The sequence below is a fragment of the Centruroides vittatus genome, unplaced genomic scaffold (genome assembly GCF_030686945.1).
Source record: "Centruroides vittatus isolate TY-2023 unplaced genomic scaffold, ASM3068694v2 scaffold_2802, whole genome shotgun sequence".
NCBI classification, from domain to species: Eukaryota; Metazoa; Arthropoda; class Arachnida; order Scorpiones; family Buthidae; genus Centruroides; species Centruroides vittatus.
This window is the reverse complement of record NW_027122693.1, coordinates 1106863-1126429: the sequence shown is the minus strand read 5'-3', so window position 1 is coordinate 1126429 and position 19567 is coordinate 1106863. Positions and strand designations below refer to the sequence as shown.

Sequence of the window (19567 nt, the reverse complement as noted above, 5' to 3'; positions counted from 1 at the left end):
AAGGAGTAGAAGAGTGGAAAATAAGGTCTCTGGACTCGAAATGGCTCTGTCAGACAGAAAAGATTGTTCATATAAATGTAAAATCGGATATATTAATCAGATTTATTTAATAAATGATGTAAAAAGGCTCTAAATTAGGCATATAAAGTCCTCTTTTATGGAATTAAATTGTGGAAAGTTGGTATGGAAGGATGGAAGAGAAAATGCTAAATAATAGTTAAGATACGTATATTTATTTAGGTGGAGGTTGCCCTCCTTTCATCTTACTTTCGTGGGGTGGGTCCTTATCTGTAGATAAAAAAGACGACAACAATTAGGTTGCCGTCACGTGACACGGGGTGGAAGTTAAATGGTTCCCAATCTGTACGTTTTATTACTTTTACTTTACTGTCTGTGTTTTACGATATGATTCATTCCACAAGAATCAAGAATATCAAAAGTGGAATGTTAAATGATAAGAAATTAAACGTCTTTTTTCATGTTGAATTATATATATATATATACAGTATATAAGGCTCACACTGAGTGGATCAAAGTTTCCTTCTTTAATACAACGTTTAATAGGAATTTATTGTAGTGTTTTCATTGATAATTCGCATAGATTGTCTATTTCTTTAAACTTTATAAAACATCAAAAATTTGAAAAGAAATGTTATAAAATTCAATTCATAGCTTGCATTTTCCTTCTCTCTTCCCTTTTTATCCCCTCGTTTAGTGTTCAATAATAATGCAGTTTATACCAAAAATCCAACATTTATGTATAATTTACACATTTAGTCCAACATTTTAATATTTCGCCTTAATTTTCCTTCCATTTTAATTAATTTAAAACACGACATTACACTTTAACTTCGGAAAATAAGCACGCACACATACACACACACACACACACAAAAGAAATGATCAAAGAAAACCGGCGACAGAAAGTTGACTTCACCTTCTTTTTCTTCTTTATTTTCTCGAGATGTAAACAAACATATGACACATTTGTCCGCGAACAATACAAACAAAAAAATAAAGAGAAAAAATAAATCCGTAGTACATTTGTACACCCTCAAAAACACACGAAAAGTTTTATTAAGAAAAATGTAAGAAAATGACGGATGACACTTTCAAGTTACAGAATAAAAGAAAATTCAGTCAGTTGACTTGTCAGTGATGATCAGATGATTCCCAAATGATAGAGCCACAGTTCCCAGAATGGCTCTTTGGCAAACATTGGCTAAATGGACAAGGAACCACCCCCTGGCGCCACACAAAAAATAAAAAACAAAAAGAAAATGTGGAAGGAGAACACGAAAAACGTTTCTATATGGGGAGGAGTAACAATAAAAGGGAAAAAATCGTCTACCGACATAACCACCCTCTTTCATTATAAAACGTGCCTTATATTACGGTATATCTGTCTAAAACAAAACCCGGATAAGACGGACATCCGCCAAACCGGTTTAAACAGGTTTTACCGCGTATAGAAATATTTGACAAGAGTATAAATGGTAGAAAGTACCGACAGAAACAGTCGATTTGTTTCTTCTAGTGTTTTACCTATTCCACTAACAATATCATGTACAGTACTTTTTTGTGTTCTCTTACACGTAAGAAATGTTGCCGGAGAGAGTAGAGATGTGAAAAATTTATGGAAATTGCTTGTAAATCTGATAAAAATCTTGAACTGATCGATATTAGAAAAAGACTTTAATTTATTAGCATGCGCTTCTGTAAGGGGGGAAGTTCTCTTGCAGAAAACGACTTCAATTTTTAGGTGAGGTGCACAACAGTTGATGCGGTTTAACTGAAAAAATTTAGAATATCTTTTAAAAGCTTTCTCTTAAAATATGTCTAAATGTTCTATTTTAAAGACAAATCAAATTTCTATAAGAACATACTATTAATGAGTTGCTTCCTCACCATCTCTCTTAGGATTATTAGATCAGGAGGAACAACTATAATGAGTTGCTCTTCACCTTCTCTCTTTAAGATGATTAGATCAGGAGGAACAACTATAATGAGTTGCTCCTCACCTTCTCTCTTTAGGATGATTAGATCAGGAGGAACAACTATAATGAGTTGCTCCTCACCTTCTCTCTTAGGATGATTAGATCAGGAGGAACAACTATAATGAGTTGCTCCTCACCTTCTTTCTTAGGATTATTAGATGAGGAGGAACAACTATAATGAGTTGCTCCTCACCTTCTCTCTTTAGGATGATTAGATCAGGAGGAACAACTATAATGAGTTGCTCTTCACCTTCTCTCTTTAAGATGATTAGATCAGGAGGAACAACTATAATGAGTTGCTCCTCACCTTCTCTCTTAGGATGATTAGATCAGGAGGAACAACTATAATGAGTTGCTCCTCACCATCTTTCTTAGGATTATTAGATGAGGAGGAACAACTATAATGAGTTACTCCTCACCTTCTCTCTTAGCATTAATACATCTTCATAAGTTAGGTGAGAAGGAATAACTTGTAATTTAAGTTGCTCTTCCTCATCTAAGTTTGTAAGGAAAATGAATCATAAGTAAAGACTTTTAATTAATTATTTCTTGCATACAAACGTGAAACTTTGCAGCAACGTTTAAAAAAGGACTTTCTAGAAACTCCTATTATGTGTAGAGATCACTTACATATAAAAAAAACAAGCATAGGATAGAGCATCTCCAATTATCTAACACAATTTTCACCTGATACGGAATATTTTTCATTGGAAACACTAAAAACGAACGTTTCGAATTAATATATCGTTGTATATACACAGTAAAACCTGCTTAAACCAGTACCTGATTTTTCCCGTTTAAACATGTTTCCGTTTCGTACGGGTTCCGCCTCGTACAGGTTTTACCGTAATTACTTTCCTATATGAATAATTTAAGACGGGCGAAGGAAAGATGAATAAAAATTAGTTACTGAAGGCTACTTTTGCGTATTAATTCGCGGGGGAATCTTTTGATCTGAGGTTAACACGGGCAAGAACTCGTGGGAAGGTGCTGTCCTTTTGTAAACACCAAACTTCTAAAGTCGTCCGAAGAGTGATGTGTAGTCACGTCCCACATACCGTCGGCCATCAGCAGACGGGATTAGTACGTACCCCATGACGTCACCTTAGTGTTTTTGTCACCTTCGTCTCCATTCGTGCGAATTTGGCACAGAAAAATCGTGGCAGAAACGTGGAACCACTTAAGAAGCTCCTTATAAAAAAGGGGGGAGGTTGCTGCCATTTCTGCTTAACTTCTCCCTGTTGTATCGTTACAGATGTTGACTGGGATAACGTGCTAAGCAATTATTTTGGTTTATTAATGAAGGAGTAATTGGGTAATTTTAATAAGTTGTAATTACAACGGGCGACCCCATCATTTTTATAATTGCTACTTGCCAGCTCTAACTTTTAATCATACGAATTTGATGCGCATCTTTTATATTATACATAAAAGTAATAATGATAAAATTGGGTTTAAATAAGATTGATCATTAATAAAAAATGCTTTAAAATTTGCCAAATTTTTATGATAACAAATTGATTAATTACGTATTATCGTTATTATATACACGCTATGCAAATAAACGGGTTTAGGACGACCCCCAAAATCCCACGTATTTAAATTATTTAAATGCTTGAGATTTTTTATAATTTTTATGTTGAATTACACACGTACATTGAAGTACATTGTGTGTCCTGTACAGCTCAATATTGAAGCATATTGGGTGTCCTGTAGAGTTTAGTATTGAAACTTATTGGGTGTTGCCCTGTGTAGCCCAATAAAGCATATTAAATGCCCTGTAGACTTGTAGAGCACAGTCATGAAGCATATTGAGTGTAGTGTATAGCTCAACACCCACAGAGCACTTAATATGCTTCACTATTGGGTGCCCCGTAGAGCTTAGTATTGAAACTTATTGGGTGTTGCCCTGTAGAGCCCAATAAAGTATATTAAATACCCGGTAGAGTGGGTATTGAATACCCTGTGGGTGTATAGCTTAACATCCACAGGGCACCCAATGTGCTTCACTATTGGGTGCCCTATAGAGCTCAATATTCTTTACTACTAAAGCATATTGAGTACATGAAACATGTTGAGTCTCATATGTTCGTCAATATTAAAACATATTGAATAAATAATGTGTGTGGAGTGTTCTGTAGTAATCTATATTAAAGTAAGTTGTGTATGTGTGGAATGTTGAGCATCATGCAGTGCTCAATACAGGAAAGAGTTGAATATATGAAGTACAGTATACAGGAAGTCATGCAGTTGATACACGATATTGAAGAATTTTGAATATTACACGAGAGATTTTACTTATTAAATCAGTAAACAAAATTATTAATTCATTTCAAGTACGAATTTTAATATTTTAAACATTAATTACATTAAATAATACAAAAATTAATTTCTTTTAGCATTAAGTTAGTAATTACAGTTAAATTTTAAATAAAATTTAAAATATTACAATATGTAAATTACTTAGGTATTAACTTAAATTAATAACTTCTAAAACTGAAGGAATAAACAAATTAATTTTATTTTAATTAGCTTATTTTATAAAATTTTATACGCTAAAAATATATAAATATAAATCAATTTTAATCATTTCTATTATCAATTTATATAATATCATTTTAAAAATATTTATAAAAATTAATCTATTAGAACATTATTTTAATTATGTTTAAAATAAAATCGTGCTTTAAATACATTTAAAATTATAAAAAATTAATTACGATTAACTAATTTACATTGCATGGAACCTAACAACACCCGAATCTTCACGTGAAATTTCCTTGATTTACGTGCAAAAAAAAAAAAAAAATTTATCCCAATTACACCTTATTATAATTAAAAAAAACATTTTAAATTTAAAATTACACACAAATTTAATAAAAACTGTATTTAATTAATTAAAATTAACTAAAATTCGAATCGAACGAACTGAAATCGCTTCCCACATAGACCCAAAATGGCGCCCAATGAAGAATTGAAATACGTTTCTTATAAGGTTTTAAAATGCTTAAATATATTGAAGTTTTATTTTAAATAGAGCATTAAATGATATCCCATATATTTATACGAGAATGAAAGAATTAATAATAATATCTTCAATAAAAACAGCAGAGCCATTAGCGACTTCTGCAGGGGACCACTTAAAATTTATCTGAATCTTCGCTGAAATAAACAATAAATAAATATAAATCTTATATTTTTCTTCTATTATTCTGTGGCTTGGAATATATTATATAATATTTATAAATTTTGTGATATAAATTATATCTTGAAGACAGGAAAAATTGCCTGTTAATGCAACGTAATTAAAAATGTATGCTAATGGAATTCGAATTCACTTGAGGAATTATAATTAAATATTTGACATAATTTAGTAGGTAAAATGACCTTTTTGGGGATAAAAATAGCCATATTTTAAGGTAATCACGTAAAGATCTATACATATTTTTACGAATGAAACGTGTATTGCACACCCATAAAAGCACCTTATCTTACGAATAAATTTTATATTTTTTTCACTTAAAAATAACAATTTTTGTATTATAAATATTAAAAAATTATTAATATTAATATTAAAATTACAATAATAGTAATAATAATAATAATAATAATAATAATAATAGAATTTAAATTCGACATAATAGGCATACAATATAAAATGCGCTTTTCTCGCCATCTAGTATCAAAAACACTTACTATTAAAATTAATATTATTTTTGTTTTTATTACAAAATATTTCTTATTTATAGTTAAAAGTATATAAACTTTTAAGATATATTCAAATATGAAACACGGTAAACAATTTATAAATTATTAAAGTAAAAAAATAAATATTTTAAGTAAGTAAAGGTAAGAAAAATAAATTAATTACGAATTCGAAGGACAGGTGGCAGCACATACCATTTATTTCTTTTATTCATTTATTTATTTTTTATTAATGACGTTTACGGAAATTATCCAATTACAAAGTAGGACAGATAGAAAAGAGTGAAGAACATTATATATAGTGTTTATCCACATTTCAATATAGAAGAAAATGCCAATTGACTTGTATCAAATACCTGTAAGCGCGCCCTGCAGGGCTGTTTTGATGACTGCTAAAGAAATAGGATTAGAAGTAAATTTAAAATTCGTAAATTTATTTAATGGAGAACAATACAAAGACGAATTTCTTAAGGTAAATTCCAATTTTTATCATTTATTTTCTGCAAAATTTCACCGAAATATTCGTAAGAAGCCAACAAAATCGCTTCTTATGTAAACAAATGGGTTTGTTCACTGCTGTAGCGCGCGTCGCGTTGCATCGCGGCGCGATCGCGCGTTACAGTATCGCTTCCTATTCAATTATTTACGTAATTTTCCTTGAAAAAAAGAGGAAATTTACGATTATTCTTTGAAACAATTTATTAATTTTTAACAGACAAAAACAAATCGATATTTAATTAATTAATTTATTTATTTATTATAAGATTTAGCACCCGATGCGCCGCGCCGTTCGGGAAATTAATATTCTTATTATTAATAATCTAATTGTTTTATAATTTTAATTAAACATATATTGCGTTAATTTACTTTTTATATATATTTTTAGATGATAAAATATAAGCTTTTAACGCGTTGCAATCCGCGAGTTTTCGAAGCTACGCGGCGCGACGCGACCGTGCGCCAAACCATAATCTTAAAAGAGTACTTTATTCTTTTTATAGATTAATCCTCAGCACTGTATTCCTACAATTGACGATGATGGATATTACTTATGGGAAAGGTAAATTTATTTATTCTAATAATTTTTCCTTCATTTAATGACGATTTTGACCCGAAATTCCAGAAAATATCGACTTTTTGTACTCATAGATTTTCAATATTTTTGCATGTTTCACGTTACTATGGTATTATCTGTTTTGTTACCACACAATTATCGATTTACGTTGTTGTTTTAAGTCGAGAAAATGGTAAAATAACATTTTTTAAAATAAATAATACAAGGAATTTCACGTTTCAGCCGCGCTATAATGACGTATTTAGCCAATAAATACGCTCCAAATCATCAAATTTATCCAAAAGATGCGAAGAAGAGAGCCATAATCGATTACTTCTTATATTTTGATATCGGTTCCCTGTACAAAAACGTAGCGGATTTAGTGGTAAGTATGATAACATTTACTATAATTTATTGTAGATGTATCTTATAATATTCTGCTTAATTGGTTAATGTTACCTTAGGTGCCAAGATGGCGGCTCGTCTCTGATTCCAGCAAGGAAACAGTGGGACACACGTTCTAACCTAACCTATTCTAATAATTTGGTTGCTAATAATTATGGTAATTTGTTAGAATAGGTTAGGTTAGAACGTGCGTTCCACTGTTTCCTTGCTGGAATCAGAGACGAGTCGCCATCTTGGCACCTAGGGTAACATTAACCGCTTAATTATTGGCACAACTTTTCAAATATAATGAAATAAAATATAAACTTTAAGTATTTTATTTTAAGTACGGTCCAGCATTTAGAGGCGAGAATGTAGACCAAGATAAAGTAAAAAACTTAAAAGAATGCCTTTCTCTTTTGGAAAAGTTTTTATCTACAAGTACATATTTAGTTGGTGAAACATTAACTCTTGCAGATCTTTCCGTTCTTGCTTCACTAACTTTTACAAAGGTAATATTTAATTTTCATAAATTTACATTAGTTTTTTTTTTGGCGATTTTAACACAGATTTCACGTTTTAGTTGATAGATTTCGATTACAACGAATACTCCTCGATTCAAAGATGGATGACGAAACTGGAAAACGAATTACCGTATTATGACGAAGTGAATGGACAACCTTTGAAAGAATTCAAGAAAGAAATGGAAGAAATGAAGTCCAAGAAGTAAATAAACGAATTGCGTGTGACACGAATTGCTTTCAATTGTATCAATTAATATAATAATATTAGAAATTTACGAATGAATTCTCACAAATTTTCAGTAATGATCTGTTGATGCCAAGCATCCACTCTTCATGGACAAGAATGCTTCAGTCTTGTCCGTGGTTCATTTCGTTGTAAATGTCCAGATTACAAATCTGAAATTACGCATTTAATTGTGTTATTTTTAGATGAATTTGCTTAAGTACGAAACTTATTTCTGATGTTACTATAAGCGGATGATGAAAAATTAAAATATTTGTATAGAATTAATCTACATGATGGGTGAAAAGTACCTAGGCATTGAGGAATCGCTATAATTTTTGTAATAATAAGACAATCTCAATAAAATTTATATATTATTTATGTGTTCGTGTATATCAATCAATGGAATTTTATTATTCCATCATTGGTGGCATGGAAAGTGACGAGAGGAATGCAAGTTTAGTGGCAAAAAATAGGTCGCCCGCTTATCTGTTCACGAGCAAGGGCATATTGCTGCACGCTATAAGGTGTTAAAATCAATGGTTGGTGTACAGAAAGGGTAGCGTACGGTGAAGGGATTTCGTGCCACAAATCGTCCAGAAACAATAAAGAATTGTCATTGGAAGCTAATGACCAGAGAAGTGGCCATCTATCTACATCACAATCCCCGATCGTTCGAGGAAGCCGGAGGTTGGTGCCAGTATCTATATTGAATTTTAAGGTATGTGTCCGTATTCGCACTTAATAAGGTACACGAGAAACAATTTATATCATTTTTGATTTAAAATTATTAAAATGATAATGATTTTTCAATGATTACTTATTTTTTACCCATATCGTATATTTATAAGATTTAATGGTCGAATGACTGAGGGTAAAAATATCTGTCTTTGTTTTAAAGGTTCACAATCTCAATGAGTAGTTTGTACTACTTATGAAAGTTTCTGTGAGGATTTGAACCACTTTACTTTCATTACCTGGGCACTCCAATAGGAGAATCTAACCTATCTCATGAAGGATTGGAGGGTAAGGTAACACAATACACAGCGACCATCTGCCAAGATTGGCATTTTCCTGGAGGACTTTCTAACGGAAACTGGTCCCGATTCGGGTGTTAGACACGTGAGAAAAATCCGGAAAATGCCACGTGACTAACCAGTTGATCAGGCGCGAACCTTGACATCATTTTACAATTACATAAAATTTTAATTTTACTTATCAAAGAATATAATTAAGTGTCATTTACATATATACCGGTACAAATATCAATAAATTTCTTTAATAATTACCATTTGAATACAGCTGATCAGTGCCTTTACATCAACCTAGGTTCCAGATACTGTAGGATAGATCCTATGTGGAATCGGCCATACTGTATTCAATATCTAGACGAAATTATATGACCCATTGAAAATAAATAGACAAAAATTGACACATTGAAAGTTTAATTGTACTTTTCGTTCTACAAGAGTTTGGTTACTTCAGCCAACATTGTCACTTTTATCCAATGCTCGGAAGGTACGAAATGGCACAATTTCATTAGTCAAGTAGACACCAATTGAAAATACAACCTACAAATTCCCACTGTCGTTTGCTTGTGTGTTGTCTGCCTGTCCTTGCTTAATCTCGAGAAATGAGTTAGATAGATGAAATTCCAGATTGGCTATGAAAAGCTTAGGGGCAGGAGGCTCAAATTAACTATATAAGATTTCCGGTTTAGATCGGAAGTCACGTTATTTCCATTCAAAATTTCCTCTGACAAGAGTTAGGTAGATACCGGCACGACTCCGTCGCTAACAGGAAAAGTATAATGTATAGTGGGCAACAAATCAACGTATTTCCATATTTGCCAATTGGATCCTGGTTTTACGAATACTGTGCCTATTCTGCTGTGGAGGGCAATTAAATTCCCCATTGTTATTCTTCGCCTAAATAGATACTACTTTTTATGCGATTTTACTCGATCTGGTGGCGGTAACTCTACATTTATCTTATCGTATTCTCTTCTCTTATCAGCGTATCCTTGTTATATTTATCATCCATTTAAAATTTTTCATTTAATTGCAATGGGGTTCTGTGGTTGTTCTCTCTTTAATTCGACTGTTTCAGCATCTGTTATTGGCATTGTAAGTACTTTCTATCAATATTTAAATTATTTAAATAACTTTCACTTTTAACAAAGTTTGTACCTAACTGAAATGTAAAACGCCATCTTAATTCCCTTTCGATTTTGAATTTTCGTGAAATACACACATAAAAACTGAAAGTAAATGTACGGTACCTTTATAATACGAGTGAATTAGATTACAAAATCATAAATTTCTATATATTTTTATGAATGTATTAATCATAAATTAATTATTGATAAGTTATTTTAAGACTTGTTATTGTATTGGATTCATTATTATACTTAGAAAGGGGGAGGTATGATTATATACCAGCGTCATTTTGATAATATATCACGCTGTCATGTTTGATAAATAATTAAATAATGAATAATTTATCATATTCTACCTTTTAATTTATTTAACTGTTGTAAATTTAATATGATAAAAATATCAAGATAGATGTTTTCAATATTACAGTGTGAATATTTTATCAAGTTACAGTGCTATAGTAACGTATTGTATGTAATGTAGTGTAGCAATGAATATAATGTTATACATAAGTTACAAAATTACAGAGTTAAGCTCTGTAATGTTATATATATGGCCGGATGGCCGAGCGGTCAAGGTGGCGGCCTACCGCTCTGGTGGGCCTGGGTTCGGTAAATCCCCAGAAATTTTTCTGGGGTGGTCCGTCCGGATATTTCGGATCCCTCGACACCCGGCTGCCCCATTTTGGGCCTGCCGAACCCATAATGGGCTTGCTATAAGAGTGACCACAGGGCAGAAAGAGTTTTTAAAAAATGTTATATTTATAACGTTACATTGTTAGTCAATGTAAATTATAATAAATAAATAGTAGCCTAATATACGTGGTAGTATCCAAAATATATTATAGTTATAAGACCATTGTTTTTTCTCACATTCTTCCAACCCAATCTCACCAATCCCCACCTCTCAAAAGCCTTAGCAACGCCCTTATACATAGCTATAATAAGTAAAACAGTAATATATTAAGCATTTTAAATATTAAAATTAAAATTTAACCTTGTGTTGACCATTTCTAAAATTATTTACTGTTTGTTTGGAGAATTCTTAGCTTCCTTTCTCATTTAATTCCTGGGGCATATGTTCCCCTGCCTCTTCCTTACTACGCCTCTGTATTCGAGAACTAATTTCTTTAGCTACGAATTTAGGCAATCACAATTTAGATAAATTCCTTATTTTCTCTTTATTTTTTAAATCAGAGATTCATTTTAAAAGAAGTTTTAGTTATCCGAATCTTAAACTGCAGCTTGACATTGCTCCCTATTGTTTCCTTTACAGCATATATACATATATATGACAAGTGACCCCCTTCTATCTCTCCATCCCCTCGACTCTTAACCACCAAAATTTAACAGCATCAATCCTCCTAATACTCAAACCTCCCTGAAAAATTTCAAAAGTTTTCGACAAAAGGCACAGACGTTATTAAGCTTCATAATGGGTGAACAAAATCGCGCTCCCACACAAGCACGCTAACATTCATTTATATAGAAAACCCCCGAATTTTTTTTTTCACTTTTCAACTTTTCAAAGTTCTTTGTGTCCAAAATTGCAAAATTCGGGGGGCGGGGTCGTTTTTTTGACCGATCGCCATACTTTTCCTTTGTTATACATAACATTCGGGAAAGTAAAATACTGTGTTATAAATTACTTGTTAATTAATTAATTAATATCTTAAACTAATTATTTAATATTTATTTTGCAGATTATTTCCATTTATGGAATTATATGGAGATCGATTTTTTTCCAGCTGGTTAATATAACTATTTCAAATTTAAAGTTTTTTAGAGAAGATGGTAATGGAATTTATGCTAATATCATGGCAAGTTTACTTCTTCTGTATTACAATAAAAGTAATTTTACCTTCTTTTACATAAATTATTTTTCTGTATAATATAATTTATTTTTAAGTTATAAACGTTATTTTTACAGCTGTGAAAGGTATCGTTATCGCATCTCTAGTTATTTACGTGTTATGGTTAGTGGCTTCTATTGCTATAAGTATTGCAAATCAGGTAATATTTTTTATTATTATTGATAAAACATACTTATATAAAATATATTTTTCGTGTATAAGACGGAAAAAATTATAAGACAAAAATAAAATAAAATGAAGAAAATACAGACAAGTAATTTTGGCACTCATAATATCCCGGGATCTTACGCGATCCTTCACAATACAACATCTCACAAGATCGTTCTGTTAATTCAAAATACAATAAATTATTGGATAATTTTGCTACACTCTTTGTGAACCTATTTGTCAACCTGCCCACTACTTATTGTAAAACCCTGAGATTTCGGCAAGGTTCTAAGGGTGTTGGAAGATTAACTGAAGGATCTTGTAAGATCCTTGTATTGTAACAGATAAGTGATTTTGGCTTTCATAACATCTTGGGATCTTATATTAATGCAATCCCAAATTCTCACAAGATCCTTAAAAGTTCATAATACGAGGATCTTTCTGTTAATTCAATATAAGTTATTGGATAATCTTGCTACATCCTTAAAAGCATGTTATAATCTCAGGGTTATACAATAAGTAGTGGGTTTCAATCTGGTTGAAAACGTTTCTAGTCATTTAAACATGTTTAAAAATCCCATATTAAGTCAATTATTAAATATTTTTTAAATTGAAAGTATAAAGTACTGTAATTTATAAGTAAAAATAATCTTTTCATTATCTGAATAACTATAAAAATAGAATAGTTTCAAAGTTCCATTTTTGATTAAAAAAATTAAAATTAATATTTAATTAATTTATTTAATCAATTTTCCAAACAATACAAATTAAAATATTATTATAGTTATTTAAATATTTAATTTTTCTTATAAATTGTTTTTAAAATATTTACGAAAATTATTACATTAATACTCTAATTTTTAATCTTTATTTCTCAATCTTGATTATATAATTTAATTACATTAAACTAAATAATCAAGATAAATAATTTATTTATTACAATTTTAGCCTTAAAAAATTAAAATATTTAAAATTACCTTATATAAATAATTTATTGAGTAATATTTATCAAGCAATTTTATACTTAGATAATTTTTACTGCATCTTTAATTTTGTCTTATCTAAAATTCCAAGTGATAAAATAAACTAATACAATATTTACAGAATTAATTCTTTACTTGATTAAAGTTTACGTAGAAAATAAATTAACTAGTATTTTATAGAATTAAAAAAAAAATCCAGCAACGAGTTGCTTAACTTTCCCGGCAACATTTACAAAATTTTAGTGGCGCCATCTGTTATGATATTCTATTATTAAAAACTTTTTATATTTTTAACTATTGTAAAATGGCAAAAAGCTTAATTTTGAGGGCAAGAATAGGTTTTATAAAAAATTGAAAATGCTAATAACGAGTAAAATCGTCATTGAATCCGACCCTACTGGAGATGCACACGACCCCTATTATCTTCCCACCCCCTTGACCTTTAATCTCCAAAATTTAATAGCATCGACTCCCCTAATAAACAAACCTTCCTGCAAAATTTTAGAAATTTTTCGACAAAGGACACAGGAGTTATTAAACTTCAAACAGGGTGAACAAAATCGTGCCCCTCCCCACGTACAAAAATTACAACCGAATTTTTTTACATTTCTCGACATTTCGTGGGTCCTGAGTTCAAAAATGTAATCGTAATAATTTATAATAATATTTAATGCAGTTTATTTAAATCTTACACACGTGTTTAAAACTTACTAACGAACACAATTGCTAGGAAAAGTCGCTTGGTGTCGAATATGCTATGACTTGTGAGTGCTACATTAAAGTTCGAGGTACCGAAAGGTGTGTCTGCCTGGGTATTGATAAACACTACATCAATTCACCACCTTGGTCCAACTGCTGTATGTATTTTCTTCACCAGACAATTTTACCGGTTTGATTTGTGAAATCCTACAGTTGTTGTGTACTACTGTGTTAAAAGTCATAATAGGTCTTACCATATTTGTCTACATTCATCTACACATTAATGTAGGCAAATATGGCAAGAACTGTACTATGACGTCTAACACAGTAGTAGTTATGTGGCAAGAACTGTCTACAGATTTTGCAAGTTCTCTCTATTCCCGTTCTTCCTTTAGGTTTGGACACGTGTGTAGTTATTTTTATTGTTTATTGTATTTGAGACATTAATTTAACAATAGGTAAATAAAATGTGTATAAATTTACAAATGTTTGTTTAATTTTGGTCCCTCCCTCATCATCCAGCCTGGTTGAATCCATGGACCTGGCTAAACGCTTTTATTAAAACCCATAGGGTGGAGAGCCAAAAACGAGTATCAAGCAACGAATTTAAATTTTGACCATTCAATTTTAATATAGTTTAGAACTGTTTTCAATAAGCTAATTAATATTTTTATTAAGTAATTCTTATATTTAAATATTATTTACAGAAACGAATCGTCTCTATATTGAGATGCTGGGTATGGATCACGATAACTGTCATACTTAGTGATGTTGCATTCTTAGTCTACTTTTTGTATCAGGCGATGAAAGACGTATTACATTTTTACTTTTTAATAACTGAATTAAATATAATATTACATTGAATTAAATATTTCAGATAAAAATTTACGAATTAAAGCAAGGAAACATCTGGTTAAACCATACATTTACGGGTAATTTAATAATGGCTGTTTTATTTGATAAAGGGATTATCATATTGGCCATCTTGGTAATCAAATCATAGAAATATTTTTATTTATTTTGCAAAAAATTCAATAAAAGTTTACACTTTTAATGTTTTTCTTTAGATATCTTTAACTGTCTACGTGTGCCAGAGAGCAAACGAAATTTCAAGAGAGAAGACTCAAGAAGTAAAATATTTCACTTTATTTTCATTATAATTACTTGTAAATAATTCACCTTCATATGGTTTATTTAGGCTAATCAAGCAAATTTATCAAATTATCCACTAACTTCACAAATAAATCAAGTCGGAAATCCAGATCCGAGAATGCCACCAAGCTATGGAATTAATATGGAACCTTTCCCGGGATATTCGGGAAAAATACAGATACCTCCATCATTGCAAATGTTACCAGTTGATCCAAATAGAAGGTTTAGTTACACTTCTCCACCATACGAAAGTGAAAAGACAATGCCTCCAAACTACGCACACGACAGGTGTAATGCTCCACAATATGTGCACGGAAGAGGTACATCTCCGCAATACGCACACGAAAGACTTACTCCTCCGCAATACGCACACGAAAGAGCCAGTCCATCACAGTACAGAAAAGAGAAAGCCATTTCACAGCCTTATTATCATGGATACCCTCAAAAAGATGAAAGCTTTCATCGCTATCAAACCTACGGAGAGAGATTACCTGAGCCTGAAGTTGATTACGACATCGATAGATATAATGGTAGATATTCCAGTTATAAGTTAATATCTTAATTTTTAAGTTCATATATCAAGCACTATTTTATATTCCTTTGAGCATTCTCTAGTATAATAGTTGAACAAATTTTGCCCCGTAACGCTCCATAACGCCCGATATCAATCGCCTAGTTACTGCACTCCATAAACGGATACAGGAACCGGTAATGAAAGGGGGCCTCGAAATGATCAGTAAGTTACTTAGCAACGAGCCGTAAAACTACTTCTTAACGCCTATGATAATGCTCTGCATTCAGTGTCGCTGTGATTGCGATACAAGTTGTTTTTTTACAATTAAAAGTCTTAATTTGCAGTTGTCAAAACTTTGCAGACAAGTGTTTTGAAACAAAGTCATTAATACAAAATTTAGTAGTTAAATCCATACTTTTGATAGTCATTTTTATTTTGTGACCCTTAAAAGTAGTGTTGCTACTCTTTTATTTTCAAGATGGCGTATCGGGCAATATGGAATAGCAGAATTTGATAAAGCCGCAAAAGTATTCTGTATTAACCGAAAATGATTTTCTGACCTTAAGGGTCAAGGATGAAAGGTCATGTTATTGACTTCTATCCTTTCAGTGTGGATATTAAACGATTTCGAAATTATTCGCGTGTTATATGGCTGCTTACCACGTTCTGTTTCCAAACCCGTTCTGATCAAACGTATCCTGCAGACTATCCTCGTAAGTGACATTTCGCGAAAGAAAGCGTAACCCAAGTCGAATTGACACCTTTCTTCTCAAAAACATTTGCCACCGATGTTACCGGAAGCGCCGCCATTTTGTATACCTAGGCTCACATTAACCGACAATTCGATAAAAATAACTGAATCATATTGTTTCCATTACAGTTTATCAAATTTTTATGGTTAGACTGCATCAAAAATAGCTAAGTTAATATAATTTTTGTAATTTGTTCATAAATCCGTTAAAATCTAGCTAAAAATGAGATTTACATAGATTGGTTCAGTTAAACTGGCAACACTGTACGAATTTTTCTGTTTATGCAGGCGCCCTCAAGCGGTAGTTATTAAGCATTACATTTGCTTACAAATTTTACAATAAAATTTACAAAATATTCTCGATATAGTTAATGCTTAACAATTCAAAATTTTGTTACGTCTTACATTATGATCAACCTTCAGATTCAGCGCCCGAGACATAATTACATTGCCAATTCAACTACAAGAGTTTTTCAGCCATTTTGAAAAAGCAAGACTGTTTTCTATGGGTCGTTTCGTTTCTATAAAATTTTTGTAAATGTTTTAACAAGAAACTCTTTCCGGAATTCTTCTTGAAGATATTTTTTAAAAACCTTTAAACCCGTGAAAGCCATTTAAATGTGAAAACCCGTTATTTTTTCGATAACTTTTCAAGTATTTCTTCGGGAATTACTTTTTAGAAACACTTTTAAGATATTTTATTTATTAAAATTTCAGGTAAGAATATATTATTTATAGCATAAAAATAATGAAAATTAATTAATTTTTTTTCTGTTTAGGTCCGCAACAACGAGGTTATAAACGTTATTAAAACTTAAGATCGAATCGTTCATTTGTATCTTCGCGCAAAATAAATTAAAAAAGTAAGTGAAAAAATTGTTTTTTTTTTGCATGGAAATATTTATTTATAAGTATTTATTAATGTCTTTTTATATTTAGAGTCGGACCTGTAACAACGGCCACCTCCTAACAACGTTTACTTCTAAATATGTGGCAACTTTTTGCAAGCAGTTTGATTCAGAAAAACGAATACAAGATAACCTCCAAACAACGGCCACCTTCGAACAACAGCCGTTTTTTAATGTTTCCTTCAATGTCCGCTTTTTGGAAATTTTACTGTATTTCAGTAATTAAAATTAAAGTCTTTGAATCATATAAAAACAAAATTTTTTACATACAGCAATTTGCATGTAAAAATATGTAATAAAATTATTGGGCTGCAATTTGAAAAAAAAAGGTAAACGTATAAATTCACCACTGTCGTACACATGTCTGTTTGTCTGTCTTTTCTTAATATCGAGAACTGTGTTAGATAAATGAAATTCACGGCCATATGTGGAAACCTCAGGGGAAGAAGGCCTCGGTTAACAATAAATAAATTTCCGATACAAACCGGAAGTCACGTTACTTCAAAAAGCTTCCCCTAAAAGGAGCTAGATAGATGACAGACACGATTTCATTGCTAACGGAAAAGTATGACGTACAGGGGCAAGCCACTACTAATTTGAGGTGGAGAACATATATTTTAACTTAAATAAATTAAAAATATGATCCAGAGATTGAAATTAAAATTTAAATTTTCTATTGTCAAGATTCTTCAAACATATTTGATGGTACAAAACGTATAATTTCTACTCTCTAATTACAAATATTACTCAACTCAAAAGGATGTACTCAAAAGGATGCAGTTAAAGCTGGATCTTTAGATGCAGCTTTAACTAAAATTATGCGCATTTGAAGAACTTGATGCTTTAAGACTACCTGAAGACACAAATTTATATAAATATTCAGTAAGTATTCTCAAGAAATCAAGAAATCTTTAAAAAGAAACAATATATAATTTAAAGATTATGTAATTTATGAAACTTAGAAGCTATGTAATCTATATATATACATGTTATGGACAAAGTGATTACGGGCATTATGAATAATGACCAACAAACTCAAGCATTGTAATAAATTTCAATAATTTATCAAATTGACCGGTCATTATGAATACTGCTATCACCTAGTCGAGCAAAGTGATAATAATAAGTTGAGGAGTGATCATACGATATACGCTAGCTAATCGGCACTCAGTTGCGCGTGCGTATTGCATTTAGTACCGAATTTGGCGGCAGTCACGACTCTTTGTGCTCTCGACAGATCCCTCCTGGAGGGGAGCCGCCGGCAGGCCGCCGATTGTTTAACGTCACTAGTTATTTATTCACGGTAGTTCTTGAACACACATATCAATAACTAGTATGTATCAATATCTAGTAACGTTAAACAATCGGCGGCCTGCCAGCGGCTCCCCTCCGAGAGAAATCCGTCGAGAGCACAAACACCGCCAAGATGGTGCACATAGGTAAAATTTTTCCATTTAATTAATATAGTTAATTAAATGTAAAAGTAAATGTAAAATGTCCTGTAAAAGATTACGTGTTCTTTTTAAAATACTTTGAAATAATTCACAAAAAATAAATATTTCTAAATGAAATAAGTGGAGGTTTTTTAATCAAATTTTTAATTCGGTACTAAACACGATACACCCACGCAACTGAGTGCCGATTAGCTAGCGTATGTCGGATGATCATTCCTCAACTTATTATTATCACTTTGCCCGACTAGATGATAGCAGTATTCATAATGAAGCTAGTGTCATTTGATAAATTAATCAATATTTATTACACTGCCCGCCCTTTTTGGTCATTATTCATAATGACTGGGCATTATGAATAATGCCCGATTAATCACTTTGTCCATAACGTATATAAATCAATTTTTGTTGGTTTGTCCTTTATACAAATTGTTATTCTTAAACCGATTTGGACCAAAGTTTGTGTGAGTATTACTTAGAATCGGCACTAAGCTAATACTACCTAAAATCCCTAGCTACTGGAGTGGCATCTCCTAAAATCAAGAGAAGCTAGTGTATTGATAAATTAATCAATATTTATTACACTGCCCGCCCTTTTTGGTCATTATTCATAATGACTGGGCATTATGAATAATGCCCGATTAATCACTTTGTCTATAACGTATATAAATCAATTTTTGTTGGTTTGTCCTTTATACAAATTGTTATTCTTAAACCGATTTGGACCAAAGTTTGTGTGAGTATTACTTAGAATCGGCACTAAGCTAATACTACCTAAAATCCCTAGCTACTGGAGTGGCATCTCCTAAAATCAAGAGAAGCTAGTGTATTGATAAATTAATCAATATTTATTACACTGCCCGCCCTTTTTGGTCATTATTCATAATGACTGGGCATTATGAATAATGCCCGATTAATCACTTTGTCTATAACGTATATAAATCAATTTTTGTTGGTTTGTCCTTTATACAAATTGTTATTCTTAAACCGATTTGGACCAAAGTTTGTGTGAGTATTACTTAGAATCGGCACTAAGCTAATACTAC

General features: G+C 31.4%; 2 protein-coding genes across 3 annotated transcripts; both read left to right on the top strand.

Moving 5' to 3' along the window:
- The first annotated feature begins 5984 nt into the window (after positions 1 to 5984).
- Positions 5985 to 7903, top strand: LOC136987868 (glutathione S-transferase 1-like). Its single transcript, XM_067285623.1, has 5 exons — positions 5985 to 6174; positions 6704 to 6762; positions 7000 to 7141; positions 7488 to 7652; positions 7724 to 7903. The coding sequence occupies exons 1-5, from the start codon at positions 6034 to 6036 to the stop codon at positions 7868 to 7870; spliced, it is 654 nt and encodes a 217-aa protein (XP_067141724.1). The 5' UTR covers positions 5985 to 6033; the 3' UTR covers positions 7871 to 7903.
- Positions 7904 to 9918: 2015 nt separating this feature from the next.
- LOC136987892 (uncharacterized) lies at positions 9919 to 17313 on the top strand. Of its 2 annotated transcripts, XM_067285665.1 has the most exons (10): positions 9919 to 10013; positions 11746 to 11893; positions 11973 to 12055; positions 14453 to 14557; positions 14623 to 14733; positions 14813 to 14875; positions 14944 to 15187; positions 15218 to 15427; positions 16942 to 17025; positions 17102 to 17313. In XM_067285665.1, exons 1-9 carry the CDS (start codon positions 9954 to 9956, stop codon positions 16971 to 16973), a joined length of 1056 nt encoding a protein of 351 aa, XP_067141766.1. In that variant the 5' UTR covers positions 9919 to 9953; the 3' UTR covers positions 16974 to 17025; positions 17102 to 17313. The 2 variants fall into 2 exon arrangements, with proteins under 2 accessions (XP_067141766.1, XP_067141765.1); XM_067285664.1 differs by having other exon boundaries at positions 14944 to 15427.
- The last annotated feature ends 2254 nt before the right edge of the window (positions 17314 to 19567 follow it).